Here is a 16,932-nt window from a genome sequence, read left to right as displayed (position 1 = left end):
AATCTATCCTGCAAATTAGGTAATCCAGCATTTAATAAGTATTTGGATTTAATGTATATCCCTGATGTAAAATGTCCAGCTCAGGCAAAATGGCACAGCGGTTTCAAGTACAAAGCAAACCTGGGCTAAAGGTAAATGTTTTTTTTTCTGTAATGGAAACATTCAATAACATTTTAATGACAGACAAACAGAAAAGTAGCCAGCAAGTGACTGAAATAATAATTCAGACCTGAATGAAGACATCAGAGACACAATGAATTTAAAAGATCGTGAGATGAAAAGGATGATATAAAACACATGGGTGGTACACATGTGAACTTCAGGGGGAGGGACGGGATACTTGATAATGTCCTACACTCCTTACAAGGATCACCAGCGGTCTGTATCACAATCAGAATGGGCCATCCATGCAGAAAGCAAAGAGGACAACTGTCCTAACAGAACCTCCAGAAAAACACATACTTCCAGATAGAAAATTGTGGTTGAAGTGAACATTTATTACATTGGACGCTTTCAATGGGGGGCCTCAAGCAGAAGAACATTAGGTAAGGAACAAATACATAACATACTATGTTTCCTTTTACAGCTGTACATCTCCTGATACCAAAATCCAGTTTCTTTGTTTGCTAAAATCTGAAGCTTTGAATTCTTCTTGGTGTCTTAAAGAAGATTAAGCTCACTGGGCTGTCCACAACCACCATTAAACAAAATGTACATTTTGAAAAATGCGCCGTTTACAATAAAAAAGTAGAAACCAGTTCAATTCCCTTTGTTTACGAATATAAAGTTTCTGGTTAATATGTACAATCCATGAAGTTGTCTGTATAGAAGGAAGCATTTCACAATAGAGACATAACATATACACTTTGGGACTTCTTGGTCAATGACATTCTTGAATAAGCTATGAAAGTGTAATGGCGGACTCCACATTACCCTTCCTGACTGCTTTAAAAGCCTGATGGAAAAATGTTTTGATGCTTTCAGTTGTCTTGTGCACCATGATCTTATTCCTTCTCCAGGCTTCTTTTCCATGCAGACATAATCAATTTTCAGAGGCACTAGACTGCGTAGCTCTGGAAACCCAATGTGTTTGCATTCCGATGGGAAGAAACAGACATTTTAATAAAGTGCTATTTCTGCCATATTTGTAAAAATGTGTCTAAAGCTAAGTGAAGTTAAAGTCCGACTTAAGTCTTGCTTAATTGACTTGCTTAATAAAGACTTTAGCACCTTTTCCACCAAGAAAATCCCCAAAGAAAACAATTGGAGGGTGGGTTTTGCAGAGCCATCTCAAGGCTTGGAGTACTTTACAAGTGAGGTAGCAGAAAAACATCAAGCAGCGCAACCAAAAACATGTGAGTACCCAGGTCAATGGCGCAGCCCCATGCAAAGTAATGGCTTTCACCACAGTATGAGGATCAGACATTTGCTCTAGTGCAGCCGGGTAAGATGGCACTAGGTTGCACACAACAATTTCCGCCCTCCCCAATATCCACAACCAATAATGTCATAAAACATCAGTCCATCATCAGCGACAGTACATAGAGAACAAAACTAACGAAATGAAGCAATGGTTAGTTGAAATAAGAGGTTACTGTAAAATTAGGTTTGCGATGGCTATTTTAGCTTAGGGCTACATATAATTGAAAGGCAGGTTTTTATGGCAGGATTGCTAGGTCTTTGTGCATGTTGTGTATGGACTAGGATATTTCTTGTGATATTAACTAAACCAGGTCCAAAGAATGTTTGTGAGGCTGGTGAACCTGGGTGATGACAGTGAATGGAGAATATACCATTGCCACAAATAAGAACAAGGCAAGACAATCAACAGAAAGCCAGAGGGAGAGAGATCTAACTCATGCTGAAGAACAAGTGGTTAATGAGAAAATATCTTAGAAATTCGATTTAGGCATATTGTCCCTTAGTTCTTTTATTGCGTTTCAATGTGTACAAGCCAAAGAGCCTAAAGGAGGTTTGTACTACTGATAGTTGTCCCACACGCCCACCACAAAACATGTCTAGTTTTCGATTTGAGCTCCAATAGAAAAACTGCCAACTACTGGCGCCATGTCCCATCCGTTTATCAGTGGCTACAGAAGGATTTTTGTTATGTTAAGTAACAATGTTCCTTTTGATTATGTGACTTTTTTAGACACAAACATGAATTTCATTAGGTTATTTAACAGTGGCCTCTCACATAACTAACTCTCTCCAAATAAGTGCCTTTTCCTATTTTGAAGATGTAAGACGGTTTAAGTCTATGAACAAATACCACATTGCCTTATTAAATAGCAAAGCTGTGGTGGAAAAAAAAGGCAAACAGTTTAGATTTTAACTCATAAAGAGCATTTTCTTCCTGAAGCGAAATATTTTATCCACATAAAGGGCTGAAATCCGCAGCTTGCCCTGTACTTTTTTTTTTTTTTAAACAGGAACTTTTTTGGGTGCATTTTCAACCAAATACACACTTATTGTTGAAAACAGAACATGGTGCCTTCCCACCCTGCAGAGATCACCCCACCCTTTTTATGTCTGCATTTCAGATTACAGTCCCTCATTAGACTTCATGTAACAAGCCAAAGCAGAGATTTGATTTAGAGAGTAAAAAACATTGATCCTGCACAAGTTTTTTTTAAATTACATAGGCAATTGTGGCCTTTGTATTTACATGTATGGAAGAAGGTGACTATTATAACCTCTAAAATAAGATTATCAGCATACCCATGGAGAAGAATTTGGGCTCTAATTTGTTTTTTTAAAGGAACTGTCAGGCGGGGTTTCATTGCATTTTACATTTTTTAATGTTCAACCTGAGCTCAGGAAACCCCTGCAGGGTGGATGTTCACGTAATAGAAAAAAGCTTGCATACCTCTGGAGTTTGGCACTGTATCATAAACTATACTTTGAGTTTGTTTACTCATACTTAACTGGAAAAGATCAAGAAAAGCCTTGCTTCATCCTTTGGGAAAAACATGTTCATGAGACTGGCCAGCAACAAACATTTAAAAAAATGAATAGTGGTGGTATTTCTTCTTGCTGAATTGAAACATTCTTGTTGAAGTTCAGTTCAAAGAGTCAAGATTACTTTTAAAATTAGGTTTTGTCAAATTCTTCTTTAAAACCACTGTGGTGTGTCCAAAAAGTCAATGAGGAATAAATAGGTTAGTAATATCAAGCCGATAATAAACTAGACTAGATAAAGCAGTCTACTAATAGACGGTGGAAAAATGATGGAGTTATGGATGTGCTGAAAAAGTAAAGTACAAAGTGCAAAATCTGGAAGTGCAGGAAGGCGCAAGTAATAGGTCAGCAGGTTTTTCATGGCTGTTGTCTGCAGGGCACTGATCAGCGGGCCTTATGGCACTGTGCATGTTCTGAAGTATCAGGCACCTAGCCACCTAGGGCTCTGCTTATTATAGTGGTGAGCAGTACAATATTTACAGCTGGAAATACCTGCCTCTTGCACTGGTTTGCAGCATAGTGGCAGGCAGTCATGGCTAAGTGTGTCGTGGTTAAGTGAGCCCCTATTGGCTGCATGTCAAGGGTGTATACCGGTAGACCACCTATCACTTGGTGTTTTGCTGTGCAGCGAGCATCTGGTGGTTGTGTTGGAGAATGACACCAAAAAGCAGAGCCCTTAAGATTGGTATGTGTCGCTTAATAAGCCCCACAAGACTCTGCGTCCCGGTGGACGCTTAATAGCAAACCACTTATAGATGTGCCTTAGAAGGATTTGCACTCAAAGGAAGAATCAGTGAACGTTTTAGGATCGGATGTCCTCAAGAGGCTTAGGACAGTCACAAAGCATTGGAGGATGCAGACTGCAGTGATTGAAGGCCAAACTTCACGCCTTTACTGGATGTTTTTTCTGCAGATCGAGATGAGGAGTTTTCCAGTAGAATTTTATACGGACGACTGGTCCCATACCTGAAAATAAAAAGCATAAGATATTGAAACTGCTATGCTTCATCTACAAGACAAACAAGCAGACAGTATACAGAGATCCCCTGCCTCCTTCTACAGCTGAGTCAGATATATCAGGTGAACCATTAAAGTTGTTGGTGCACCTAGTTTGCTGTTGCTCTTTGGTGCTTTATGTGAACGTAGACCTTTACAAAGATTGTGGATACTATATGAATTGGAATATTAGGACGTGGAATTGTAGTATTTAATTTCTACAGCCTCTGTATGCTATGGCAAAAAGTGCTAATTTTTCACAACATTATTGTCTATTAAAAAGAAAATATCTACTTGTCATGACTGGTGGCATCCTCGGTGATTCCCAAGGATCCTTACTCAGTCTCACCCTCTTCAACACTTTTGACCAGCATTGCCAAAACCCATGGGCTCGACATAATATCCTATGCTGATAACACAACCCATCCTCTCCAAAAACCCCACCAACACCGAGACCACTTCCACAACTGCCTGACCAACGTCGCCAACTGGCTGAAGGACAACTGCCTGAAGCTCAATACAGATAAGACAGAGGTACTGATTTTCGGAAACAAAAGCTCCCCATGGGACCCATTCTGGCGGCTGCAGAACTCGGACATACTCCTACCTCCACTGAGCAGGCTAGGAACCTAGGCATCATTCTGGAAAACATCACACGACTACACCCAGGCGTCGTCCGCGTATGTGATGTCACAGAAGGTCACATAAGTCCCACCCCGGCATGCCTAAGTCCGTTTTCTTCTGAGAACTTTTCCGTGCAACAACGCGGACCACCAGACAAACTATGGGAGCATGGGAACAGTATGTGTAAAAGCAGAAAAAGGAATGGTGACTAACAACACCATAAGGTGCAGTACCAACACTGTAGTACCCAAAGGCAGGGAAAGAAGAAAGAACAGAGCACAGCCCTGAACAGCCACCCTGCCAGCATGTAGACAGTCCTCCCGATGCAAGGAACATATGTATAATGTCATGACAACATGTAGCAGGAGTATAACCCCAACCAAGAACACCAACGGGAACCAGTTCCAAGACAAACAGGGAACGACAAACCTCCAAGGCAACCCCAGCACAGAGTATGACAACCCCCCAAAGGAACAAGGCAAGGCACGGCCAGAGGAACCCAACCCATAGATTAGCAGAGGGGCCAGGACCCTTAGTAACAAAGACGGAGGGAGGGGAGGGATGAGAGTAAAGGCAAGCCTCTACCCCGGAGTAACCAGAACAGAGGGGCACAGGAGTACCGATAGACCCATCCTCCGAAGTGCCAAAGAGGAGGAGAGGAACAAGAAGCCAGACAAATCATCATCTCAAAAGAGCGAAAGAATGCACTGACAGAAGACATAGCCACCCACCGGGAGGCGAGTGCAGAAGCCAAAGGTCCTCGCAGAACGGGGAGGAAGGGCGGGCCGTGAGGGAATCTGCCAGATACATTGTTACCGAAGGTATGTAACTCGTACATGTGATAGAGACTACTAGCCGCAGATTCCTTAACGTAGAATAGATACCCTAGCCATACCCACGGGGAAGGAGGGTCTGCGAAGGACCCCACCAGCCTGGACATAACAGAGGGCCCCATTGGGGACTAGTCCAACAGACAGGGCGTGGAGCCCAGCCCTCCAGGCAAGGGGAACCTCCACAAGCAGAACACCACCGACCCCAAGAGGGGCGTGGGAGAAGAAAAGAAGAAGGAGAAAGAGGAAGAGGAATGCCATTCACACAACAGAGGAACCAAGGGCAGGGCCGGGTAAGGCCGAAGCACCCCACACCCCTACAGAGCCACAGAACCTCATCCAACGCCAGGGCAAGGAAGAGGAAGAACAACCTAGAGGACCCAAGGAGACAAGCCCAACACAGTCGGAAGGCAACAGACCAGACAGAACTGCGCTGACAGCAATAAAGCAGTCGGAAGCAGGAAGAATAGCCCGGAGCCCCCTGGAAGACCGGGCAGGCGACGCCTGAAGAAGGGGGGAGCACAAAACTAGGCCTGGGCGTCCGAATCGGCTACGCCCACGGAGTAGGCGTAGTGTTGCCTCCTACGCATTTTGCGTAGACAGCGTAGCCGGCAACACTACGCCCACTCCGTGTGCGTAGCCGAGTCGGCCGCCACCCGCCTCCCTACCGCCCTCCCCTACATGCATTATTTTAGCAAAATACCATTAATAAAACAAGTTTAAAGCAGTTACCGTGTCCGGGGCTCGTCCGGGTCTCCCTCTTGGAATAGCGTCCCTTCATAGATACCAATGCGCAGGCGCGGCCGCCCGCGCCTGTGCATTGGTATTCATGACGACGCGATTCTTAGAGGGAGCCCCGGACGAGCCCCGGACACGATAAGTGCTTTAAACTTGCTTTATTAAGGGTATTTTGCTTAAATAATGTATGTAGAGGAGAGCGGGAGGGAGGTGCGTAGTGGGGCTACGTGGAGTGCTCGTAGCTTCTCGCCCAATCCGCGTAGCTCCGCGGAGCCCTTCTACGCCGGGCCTACACAAAACCACCTCAGCCCCCAGGACAGAGAACATGAAGGCGAAGAGGAGCCCGGACACCCCTCAGCGAGGGGTCGAGCACACAACACAAAGAAGCAGAACCAGAGCCTCGATGCCAGGTTGCAGGCAGTAGGCCAGACCTGGTGAACCACACTGCGACCCCGGAGGACACCCCGGGGCGCCCCAAGGCGTTCCAATCAAGCAAGAGAGTTGTATCTGCAACATACATAAACACCGCGGAGAGCAGAGGCCCGAAGGCGACCACAACCCCCTAGCACAGCGCAAGCTATATAACAGCCACCACTACCCCACATAGGGTACGTTATGTCCCAAGACATGGGAACCCTCTTTGGAAGAAACTTCTGCAGCTGAGGAAAACGAAAGAGCTGCGGGGAAAAAAAACCTGCAGAAGGCTTGTCAAGCAGGCCAATAGAAAACAGAAGGCCTAATCTCAGGGCCAATCTGCGCAGATAACTCAAGCAAAAAACACACAGCCAACAAGGGCCGCCCAGCAGCCAACAAGCCACAGTCTTAGCAAGGAGGACTCGAGTGGCCATAAAGAACAAGTTACTTACCTTCGGTAACGCTTTTTCTGGTAGATACAATATCTGCCTGTGGATTCCTCAACTTGTGAATATCCCCTTGCGTCAGCAACATTCGGAAATTCTTTTTGTAGCTTTGCGCCGACGTGGACGATGTCACAGAGGGACGGCATCGCGCGCGACTCCGTTGACGTCACAGACACCATAATAGGCCCACGACGGCGTGATGACATCAGTTCCGCCCTTTTTTCCGTGCCTTCGAGGCACACGGACGGACAGATGACAGCAGATATATACACAGTACACAAATGTCAAGATAACACACAGTGTGAAGCCAATGCAGGAAAACAAATTGTAATAAACATTTCCTTTGACAATAAAAATTTATACATTACAGTAACCCGGGTGTAGAAGAGAGGACAACAGGGAGGCGCGTCAGTGAGGAATCCACAGGCAGATATTGTATCTACCAGAAAAAGCGTTACCGAAGGTAAGTAACTTGTTTTTATGAAAGATACATCTGCCAGTGGATTCCTTACCTTGTGAATAGAGTCCCACAGCAGTCCCCACTCCCGCAGTAATGCTTCGCGAAAGTGTGGAGGGAGGCCCAAGTCGTCGCTCTACAAATATCCTCAACAGATACACCTCTAGACGAAGCAGATGTAGAAGACTTTGCTCTAGTAGAGTGAGCTCTTATACCCTCTGGAGGTTCCTTACTCGCCAGGGTGTAGCAGATCTTAATGCAGAGGATAATCCATCTCTAGAGCGTGCGCTTGTGCACCGCCTTCTCCTTCTTGCAGCCAGCAAATCCAACAAACAGCTGGTCATCCAACCTGAACTCTTGTCCTGTCCAGGTAAAACTTCACCGCCTTATTAGGGTCCAAGCGGTGAAGTCCCTCCTCCTCCTTGGAAGGGTGAGGGGGAGGATAGAAGGAAGGGAAGGTAACGGACTGCCCCAGATGGAAAGGAGGTACCACCTTAAGCAGAAAAGCAGCCCTGGTCCTGAGAACCATTCTTTCAGCATGAATGGACAAAAATGGGGGCTTTGAACTAAGAGCTTGAAGCTCACTTACCCTCCTTGCCGAGGTAATTGCCACTAGAAAAATAGTCTTAAAAGACAAACGTCTCAAGGGACACTTTTGTAACGGTTCAAAAGGAGAACCCATCAAGAATGTAAGAACATTGAGGCACAATAAAAGGTGTAGAAGGAAATTTATTGGTAAGGCCCTTAATGAATCGTAATACAACAGGAGATTTAAACAAAGAGGGCTGGTCTGGCAAACAAAGGAAAGCCGATAAGGCCGACAAATAACCTTTGATAGTTGCCACCGCAAAACCCTGCTGGGCCAAGGAAAGTGCAAATTGAAGTATATTGGACTTTAAGGGTCAAAGGACTTCTCCCCACACCAAGCAACAAATTTAGACCCTCTATAAGAATAAATGGACTTGATGGAGTCACGCCAGGCCGATAAGATGACACCCACCACATCGTGCGGGAGAGAAAAGGAAATCAGGTTGCCCCGCTCAATCTCCAGGCATGAAGGTGTAAGGTCTGGAGGTGGGTGTGTAGAACCTGCCCATCCATCTGGGAGAAGAGATCTGCCCTGTGAGGGAGACGGAGCGGAGGGCACGAGCAGAGGTGGAGAAGATCTGTGTACCACACCCTTCTTGGCCAATCCGGGGCGATCAAAATAACTTGGGCCCGGTCTTGGCGAATCTTCCTCAGAACCCGAGGAATCAAGGGTTTTGGAGGAAACTCGTAAAGGAGTTGAGAATCCCAACTCAACTGAAACGCGTCCCTCAGTGCTCCTTGCATCGGAAACTGGAGACTGCAGAATAACGGGCAGTGAGCATTCTCGTGAGTGGCAAACAGGTCCACCTCAGTAGATCCCCACGTCCGAAAGACATAACAAACTACCTCTGGATGGAGCCTCCACTCGTGGCCGGCTGAGAACTGCCGACTGAGACTGTCTGCAAGTACGTTCAAAACTCCGGCCAGATGATTTGCCATCAGACAAATCTGATGGTCCTGAACCCAGGACCAGAGACGCAGAGCCTCCCTGCTGAGACACTGCGACCCCACTCCTCCCTGCTTGTTGACATAACACATCCCGGTCGTCTTGTCCGTCAGGACTTGAACTGACTGACCACGAAGGGAAGGGAGGAAGGCCTTGAGCGCTAAACGTATGGTCCGCAACTCTAGAAGGTTGATGTGAAGCAGCCTTTCCTCTGGAGACCAAAGACCTTTGACCTTCAGATCCCCCAGATGAGCACCCCACCCTAGAGTGGATGCATCCGTTATCACTGTGGCCCCGATGGAGGTAGTTGAAAAGGCTTTCCTTGTGACAGATTGCCTTCCACGCTCCACCAAAACAGATCAGCTGCAGTTTCTCTCGAGATCCTCACTGACTCCCTGAGTTCTCCGCTGTGCTGATACCACTGCCTGCGGAGGCACCACTGGAGTGCCTTCATGTGCCAGCGTGCATGGCTGACCAACAGAATGCAAGAAGCCATCAGACCGAGCAGATGAAGGACCTTCAGGACTGGAACGACCGCTCCATTGTAAAATAATGGAATCATTTCCTGTATGTCGCAAATCCCTTGAGGAGGAGGGAATGCACGACACACAGTAGTGTCCAGTACCGCACCTATGAACAGGTTGCGCTAGCAGGGCACCAGGTGGGATTTGGGTACATTTATCGAAAAACCCAACCTGTGCAACAACTGAGTTGTCTCTTGCAGATGATGGAGCACTATCTCTGGAGATTCTGCTTTGATCAGCCAATCGTCCAGATACAGGAATACCGGTATCCCCAATCTTCTGAGATGTGCAGCCATTACAGCCATCACCTTGGTGAAAACTCGAGGCGCAGTAGTAAGACCAAACGGAAGGAGCGCAAACAGGTAGTGTTGCGATCCAACCATGAAACGGAGATACTTCCTGTGTGACTTCAGGATGGGAATATGAAAATACGCATCCTGTAAGTTGATCAACACCATCCAGTCTTCTTACAGCAGCGCTTGAAGAACCTGCGCAAGGGTGAGCATCTTGAACTTCTCCTGCTTCAGGTAAAGATTCAAGATCCTGAGAACCAGGATTGGACGAAGTCTGCTATCCTTCTTGGGGATCAGAAAATACCGGGAGTAGCATCCCTGACCCCTCTCCTGCTCTGGAACCACCTCTATCGCACCCTTTCTGAACAGTGCCAGGACTTCTTCCTGAAGGAGTAGCAGGTGGTCCTCCGAACAATAACCCTGGCAAGGAGGGTAATATGGGGGAAATTCCCGAAAGGGAATAGCATACCCATTCTCCACGAGATTGAGAACCCAATGATCTGATGTAATCAATTCCCAATCTCGCAGAAAATGGGTAAGCCGACCCCCCACTGGACCCACATGATCCGGAATGGCAGATCTAGGGCTGCTTCACTGTGTTAGCAGGAGTCTGGGAAGAGGAGGAGGAGGAGGAGCTCTTTGTCTGCCCCTGTACGACTTGTACAGTGTATTTTGCTGCTGCTGCGGCTGCAGCTGCAGCTGTGATTGTTTGTAGGCCCGAAAGGAAGATCTGCCAAATCCTCTGAATCGCTTTCCAAAAGAGCCCCTGGTCAAAAGACTTTGCCGTCGCCCTGCTGTCTTTAAACCGCTCTAAAGCAGCGTCAGCTTTCTTTTCAAACAATCCTGACCGATCAAAGGGCAAATCCATCAAAGCAGACTGAACATCCGCAGAAAATTCTGAAGATTTCAACCACGCAGCTCTCCTAGTGGCCACCGAAGAGCCCATCACTCTAGCCACTGAATTAGCCATGTCCAGCCCACTCTGGATTACCTGCCTTGCCGCAGCCTGAATGTCAGAAATCACCTCCTGAAAATCCTTCCTATCGTCCTCAGGAATTTTAGGCACCATTTGTTTGATGGAATCCATCAAAGCAAGGATGTATCTACCCATCACGCAAGTAGCATTTGTAGACTTTGGCGCCATGCTGGCTGAGGAAAAGATTTTCTTTGCCGCCTGGTCTTGCTTCCTTGATTCCTTTTCCCCAGGAACCTGTGGAAAAGCACCCGCAGATTTCTTTGAGCAGGCAGCCTGCACAACCAAACTCTCTGGCAGGGGGTGCGTTGACAAAAAGTCCGGGTCACCAGGTGCCACTCTATACCTTCTTGCAACCGCCCTTGAAACAGCAGGGGCTGTCAGAGGTTTTTTCCACACCTTATAAATAGGCTCAGCCAAAGCATCATTAAATGGGAGCATTGGTTCAATAACAGAGGAAGGCGAGTGAAGGACCTCAGTTAGAATGTTAGACTTGTATTCAGCAGTAGGCAGAGTAATATTCAACAAGTCTGCAGCCTTCTTTATAACAACGTAATAAGGTGTCACATCCTTAGAAGGTACGTCAGATACAGAGGTCAAATCCCACTCAGGAGACAGCTCAAGACCACTAGCCTCTCTCAGGTCATTAAAAGGATCCTCCGAATCCTGCAGTTCACCTTCCTCCAAATTTTCATCACAATACCTCTCCTCTTCCAAAAGCCTCTGTGCCTCACGCCTCGACCGCTCCTTCATAAACGAAGTCGACGGATCGGGGACCGACTCCACCGGAACCAGAACAGACGCCGAACTCGGCAGAGGCAGCTTAACCCGAGGCAGAACCGGATTCGGCATCGGAGTAGAGGGTATCGGCGTCGATGGATTCGGCGTCGATGGATTCAGCGTCGAAGGCTTCGGCGGCGCCGGGAAATGCCAATGTGGAGTTGGAGCCGGCATGAAAGGCATAAAAGGCGCAGGAGCATAAGCCTGAGGGACACCCAGATTAAATGCTAATGGACCCATGGGACCAACCGGTGCACCAGAGGGGTACATTGCCATGGAGTAAACTCCAAACATGGCATTCAGGAATTGAGTAGGATCCTGACCTGGAGCCGGAAAGGCTGGATAAGAGCCCCCAGGTTGCTCTTGAGTGAGCGGAGTCATCTCGACCTCGGCCTCCACCTCAAGCTGGTGCACCGGGGTCGACGAACCCGCAGGCAACGAAGCCTCGCCCTCTCCTTCTTCTTCCTCTTCACCTTCACCTTCATCTTCATCTCCATCTTCTTGACCAGAAGGATAGAATGGATTCGGAGAAGGATTCGGCAACTGCTTCGGTGACACAGGCGAATCCGCATGCGAAGCCTCACCCTCGGAGACCTGTACTTCCGAAGCCGAGGCCACCGCTTCCTTTCGAAGTAACTTCACCTGTGACTTCGGCCGTGAACTCAAGTCTTTCTCAGAGTGATGGCGAGATTCATTGTAGGAAGGTGGATATCGGACTATGGTTGCCCCCAACTTTTTGCCTGGTTTTTTGCTGGTTTTCGACTTAGTTGGCCGGGGATCCTGCTATCCAGGACCCGAGGCTTCCTGCTCTCTCTGTAAAATGGACTCCATGTACCTTAGGTACATATCTAATTGGATACTGAGTCACCTTATCAGTTCCTGTACAGTGTACCTTAGGTACCCAGGGCATAGGTGCACCCAGGGCCTACCAGGGGCTGCAGCATGTATTATGCCACCCCTGGCTGGCCATCCAAATCTGACACAACTGGCTGATCAATCAGCTGGGGCAAGGTGGTGTAATCACCCTTTGCTTTAGATATAGTATCCCTATATCTAACCCTAAAATGGACACATATCCTCCTATCAGTCACTACTATGGCAGGCCTTATCAATCCTGAAGGCAGAGTGCTTGGAATTATGTGAGATGGTGCTCTAGCATGAGCTGAGCCTGTCTGCAGCTTTCGGAACCAAGTCCTTTATCTGTTTCCATGATAATGCTATACCATATATTCTTAAATGCATTATAATCCTCGCGGCTATTGCCAACTTTGGTATCGCTTTATCAAAACATGTCGAGTAAGGTGTCATACGAATTGGAATACGACCCCCTCGCCAATTCTGGCGACTGAGGTAGCATTCCCCCCTTCTAGAGGGACACGACATGTATGTAACTGTGAACCCCGGTTAAAGTTAACTCGAGCCTCAGCATCACAAAATGGATGCTGCCACCACAGACACAAGTCTGACCTCCTGCTGCTGGGAGTCCTTCCAGCGAGGGAGGCTTGGACAAAGGGTTTCCTGCCTTGGGAGGTGCTAGCACCACCCCAGACAAGATTTTGTGTATTAGGTAGGACAGGGCTGAAAGGAATGAGACATGCCTGGGGCACACAAGGTGTCCCTGTGCATACTCCGGTCTAAACCAGTTCCTGGGGCACTCCAGCCCCAGAGCTGGTGCAAGACTGGACAAAGGATAGGGGGTGTAACCACCCCCCTTCCTGGTCCCACCCAGAGGAGGGACCTAGTCGTAGTACAGCCCCCTTTAGCCGGATAAAGGTCGGAGCTGGTCCCATTCCAAATTAGATTATCCTGAACAACTTTACAAGAAGAGACTCTGGACTTCGACGTTCTGCTCCACAAAAGACTGAAGAAATCTCCCTTGTGGGCAATGAGTGTCCACCCTGCACACGCAGGCACCATCAGCGTCCAGCGACTTCCCTTTGTCGTCTTCCTGCAAGGATCCAGACTTCAGAGCCCGACGAGACCCGGATTCCCAGACCTCTCTGACCTCTACCTACATATGCAGCACAGCTGAGATCCATGGGTGCGACGAGACACGTGGGACCGGCCATCTTGAAAGAAGCAGCACTTCGCTCCAGCACGACTTCAGAGGCATCCTCGTCCAAGTGCTTTGGGGACTGAGAAGCCCCGACCTCGAGCAGCTCCTGCACCGAAGACCAGCCCTCCAGCATCTACGAGATCTGCGTGGGGCCCTTCTGCCTGTTTGCTGCTCGACGCGTTGTCTGGTCACTTGCCGGCTGGCTAGTGACCTCCTAGATGACGAACTCCGAAATCTTCACTGCTGGTCTGGTTGCTCCAGACTGGCCCTTGCTCCCTTCCAAAAGAGGAGCACCCCGGACCCTCCTGGTCCACTCCAGACGCTGTTTCCACTCACCGCGTGGGTTGCCTTTGCCAAGGCCTGTTGACTCCGAATCCGAAGCAGACACCGCCGACAGTGAGAGCCTGCGTGAGACAGCTCGTGCCTCCATCTTGTTCCTTGAAGACACCACCTGGTCCACGTGGCTGCAGAGACAAGCGTCCACCCTCACCTGATCGCAACGACATCTGGTTCCACTCATGGTTCCACTTCAGTCACTGGCTAGTGACTTTGAACATTGTCCCCTCTGCTTTCAGGTTCTTCTCTTCACTGATCCACCCTTGGATCACACCGGACATCTTCCTCCTGACCGCCTGCAGCATCTTTTCTTCCAGGCTCCATAGACTTCAACGCCGGAACCCGACACGACTTGGCACCTATGCACCCGCAGCCTGTGGGTGAGGTAACACGAGCATTTCGGTGCTCAAGGGTAGCTTGACTCTCCTAGTGTCCAGTTCCACAGTCGTTTTAGTTCTACCTAGTTAGGATTGCCCGTACTCACCTTTTTCTTGAACTGTACTGTCTATAGACACTGTTACGCATCTCGCGTGTGAATTCACACTCTGCACAAGCGTTCCGTGGGCCTCCTATTACCTACCTAGAGTTAGTATAGCGTGGTCCCAACGATCCTACAGCCTCTGGACAGCTCCATTCCTTTTATCGACTTTCACATTCCACTTACTTAGTATATGGTTTGTCGTGCCCCTAGGGCACCATTGTAATTTAATTCGTGCAACTTAAACGTATTTTTCCAAAGAGATTGTCATGTGCTTAGCCCTCTGATCTCATAAAGAGTTCAGAGGTGTATGTTAGTTAATAAGTACTTGTTTATTTTCATAACAACCTGTGTGGTGTCCTTTCACTTGGTATTCAAGGGGTTATATGTGGTAAAACAGCTGGCTTCCCATGCCAAAAGAGTTTAGCCTAAGACTGCTTTGTCCATGCTACCATTAGGATAGCTGGTCTTTAAGGTTGACTTACAACCAATCACCATAAGGGTTGTTTGGACTGATATAAGGTGATTACTAGAACTAGTGAGCATCATATATCAGGCCAACTTCTCACATTCATGACTCCTCTATTATGCTTATTCCTCGAAGCATGCGCCGAAGACGACTCAGAGTGCGATCTCGAACAAGACCTCGAACGCCGAGTTCGTGACCTCGAACTCTTTTTATCCTTTTTGTTTTTCAACTTCGCTACGAGGAGTTTCGTCTCCCTCTCCCGTAGTGCCTTCGGAGTCATCTTTTTACAAGAAGGACAATCTTCGACGTCATGATCGGAGCTCAAGCACCAAACGCAGCACTCGTGTGGATCAGTGATAGACATCATCTTGCCACATTCTCCGCACGCTTTAAATCCAGCCTTCTTCGTAGACATCACGACAGAAGACAAAGAAAACACCAGTAGAAACACTAAGTAACAAAGTTACTATACAGCTACAGAAGATCCCTTGAAAACCGTTCGCGTCGACGACGTGGAAATAAGGGAAATTATGTCATCACGCCGGCGTGGGCCTATTATGGTGTCTGTGACATCAGCGGAATCGCGCGTGATGCCGTGCCTCTGTGACGTCGTCGCGAAGCTACAAAAAGAATTTCCGAATGTTGCTGACGGAAGGGGATATTCACAAGGTGAGGAATCCACTGGCAGATGAATCTATCAGAAACACAATGCACAACAAGGGCAACTCGCCCAAAGGGAGGTCCGAGAACCAGATCAACTCACCAGTCACTGAGGGGGAGAAGAAGGAGGAGTAGGACGAAACCCCGCCAAGAACCTCTGGATGGCGAAGTCTGCCGGGGCATGCAATAACAGAGCGCCATCAAGGGAAAGATCAACTAGCTGTTCCCTAACATTCTCTGGGAACACACCGTCCCAAAGCCAATCATGGCGGTGAAGGGCCACTGAAGAAGCCATGGCATGACCCAGCACCTCCGATATGTCCAGAGCGGAGTGAAGAATAAATGCCGCTAGCTCGCGGCCATCCAACGCATGGTGCCGCAAGTCAATCTGAACAGTCTCCTGTGACGTGGCGGATCCCAAAGACTCATCTGAGTCCCATAAACAAGAGGTGGCCCTAGCCAACACACATAAGGTGTTAAGGGCCCGCAGAGCATGTTGCGCCCCCTAGAGTCCAGCCAGCGGGCCTCCAGGGACGTCTGAGACAACAATGGCGAGAAGGAGGGAAAGGCAGTTCACAAAAGTGGACTGGAGGCCGAGGGGTGGAGGGAAAGACATGCCGAGTCACGCAGTGCTGGAAGCTGCTAGGGCAGGAGGTGTTGGGGCACCGGGTCCCCTGTGGCGGGATGCCCCCCAAGTCCCCATTAGGGAAGAAAGAAGCAAACCTTCAAAAGGAAGCAGTAGCTCCCTCCCATCAGGGCCCTGGTGGAGAACCTCCAGCAGATGATCTGCGGGGAAAAGGGCAGCAGGATCACCCATGCGCAAAATACCCATAGCCGTGGATACAGCGCAAGCGAAGGCCGCACACGACTCCGTGGGGCCCTGCGGTGGAGAAAGCAGCTCCTCCATGGACAACAGCTGCAAACTAAAGAGAATGTCCCCAAAGCCAAGCGGGGCGGGCAAAGGCCAGGCCTGAAAAGTAGAAGGAGGGACCAAGGAGTGGGGAACCTGTCGCTCCTCGGGCAAAAACCGCGGCCTGGGGACAGGCGGGGAGCCGCCTTTCAATGACACCGGGGAAAAAGCCACCACTCGGCAGCCCTTCTCCAGTGAGGATGACTCCAGCAGGCACCCAACCTCCGGAGAAGAAGTAGCGCCCGAAGACGAATCAGCGACTCAACGCCTGTCCGACGCCATAGAGTCCACCGCCTGAGGCAGGACATCACCGTCCGGCACCAAAGGAGACCCTGGACAGGCCTCCCCCACGTCACACAGCGCCGGGGCCGTAGAGGCCAAGGGACGGCACTGACTCTACCTCCGACGAGGCAGCCGCCTGCGTGGAGATGCAAAAGGGACCCGAGGAGGGAC

General features: G+C 48.8%; 1 protein-coding gene across 1 annotated transcript in view; it reads right to left on the bottom strand.

Moving 5' to 3' along the window:
• Positions 1-476: 476 nt before the first annotated feature.
• Positions 477-16,932, bottom strand: part of CIT (citron rho-interacting serine/threonine kinase) — a 1,473,679-nt gene continuing 1,457,223 nt past the window's right edge. The window contains exon 49 of the mRNA XM_086942878.1: positions 477-3,927. Coding sequence (XP_086799004.1) covers positions 3,904-3,927 — 24 coding nt within the window. The 3' untranslated portion in view covers positions 477-3,903. The remainder of the gene's footprint in view (positions 3,928-16,932) is intronic.

Source organism: Lissotriton vulgaris, chromosome 11 (genome assembly GCF_964263255.1).
Source record: "Lissotriton vulgaris chromosome 11, aLisVul1.2, whole genome shotgun sequence".
Classification (NCBI taxonomy): Eukaryota; Metazoa; Chordata; class Amphibia; order Caudata; family Salamandridae; genus Lissotriton; species Lissotriton vulgaris.
The sequence above is the reverse complement of the archived record's forward strand: the minus strand, read 5'-3'. Positions and strand labels throughout refer to the sequence as shown.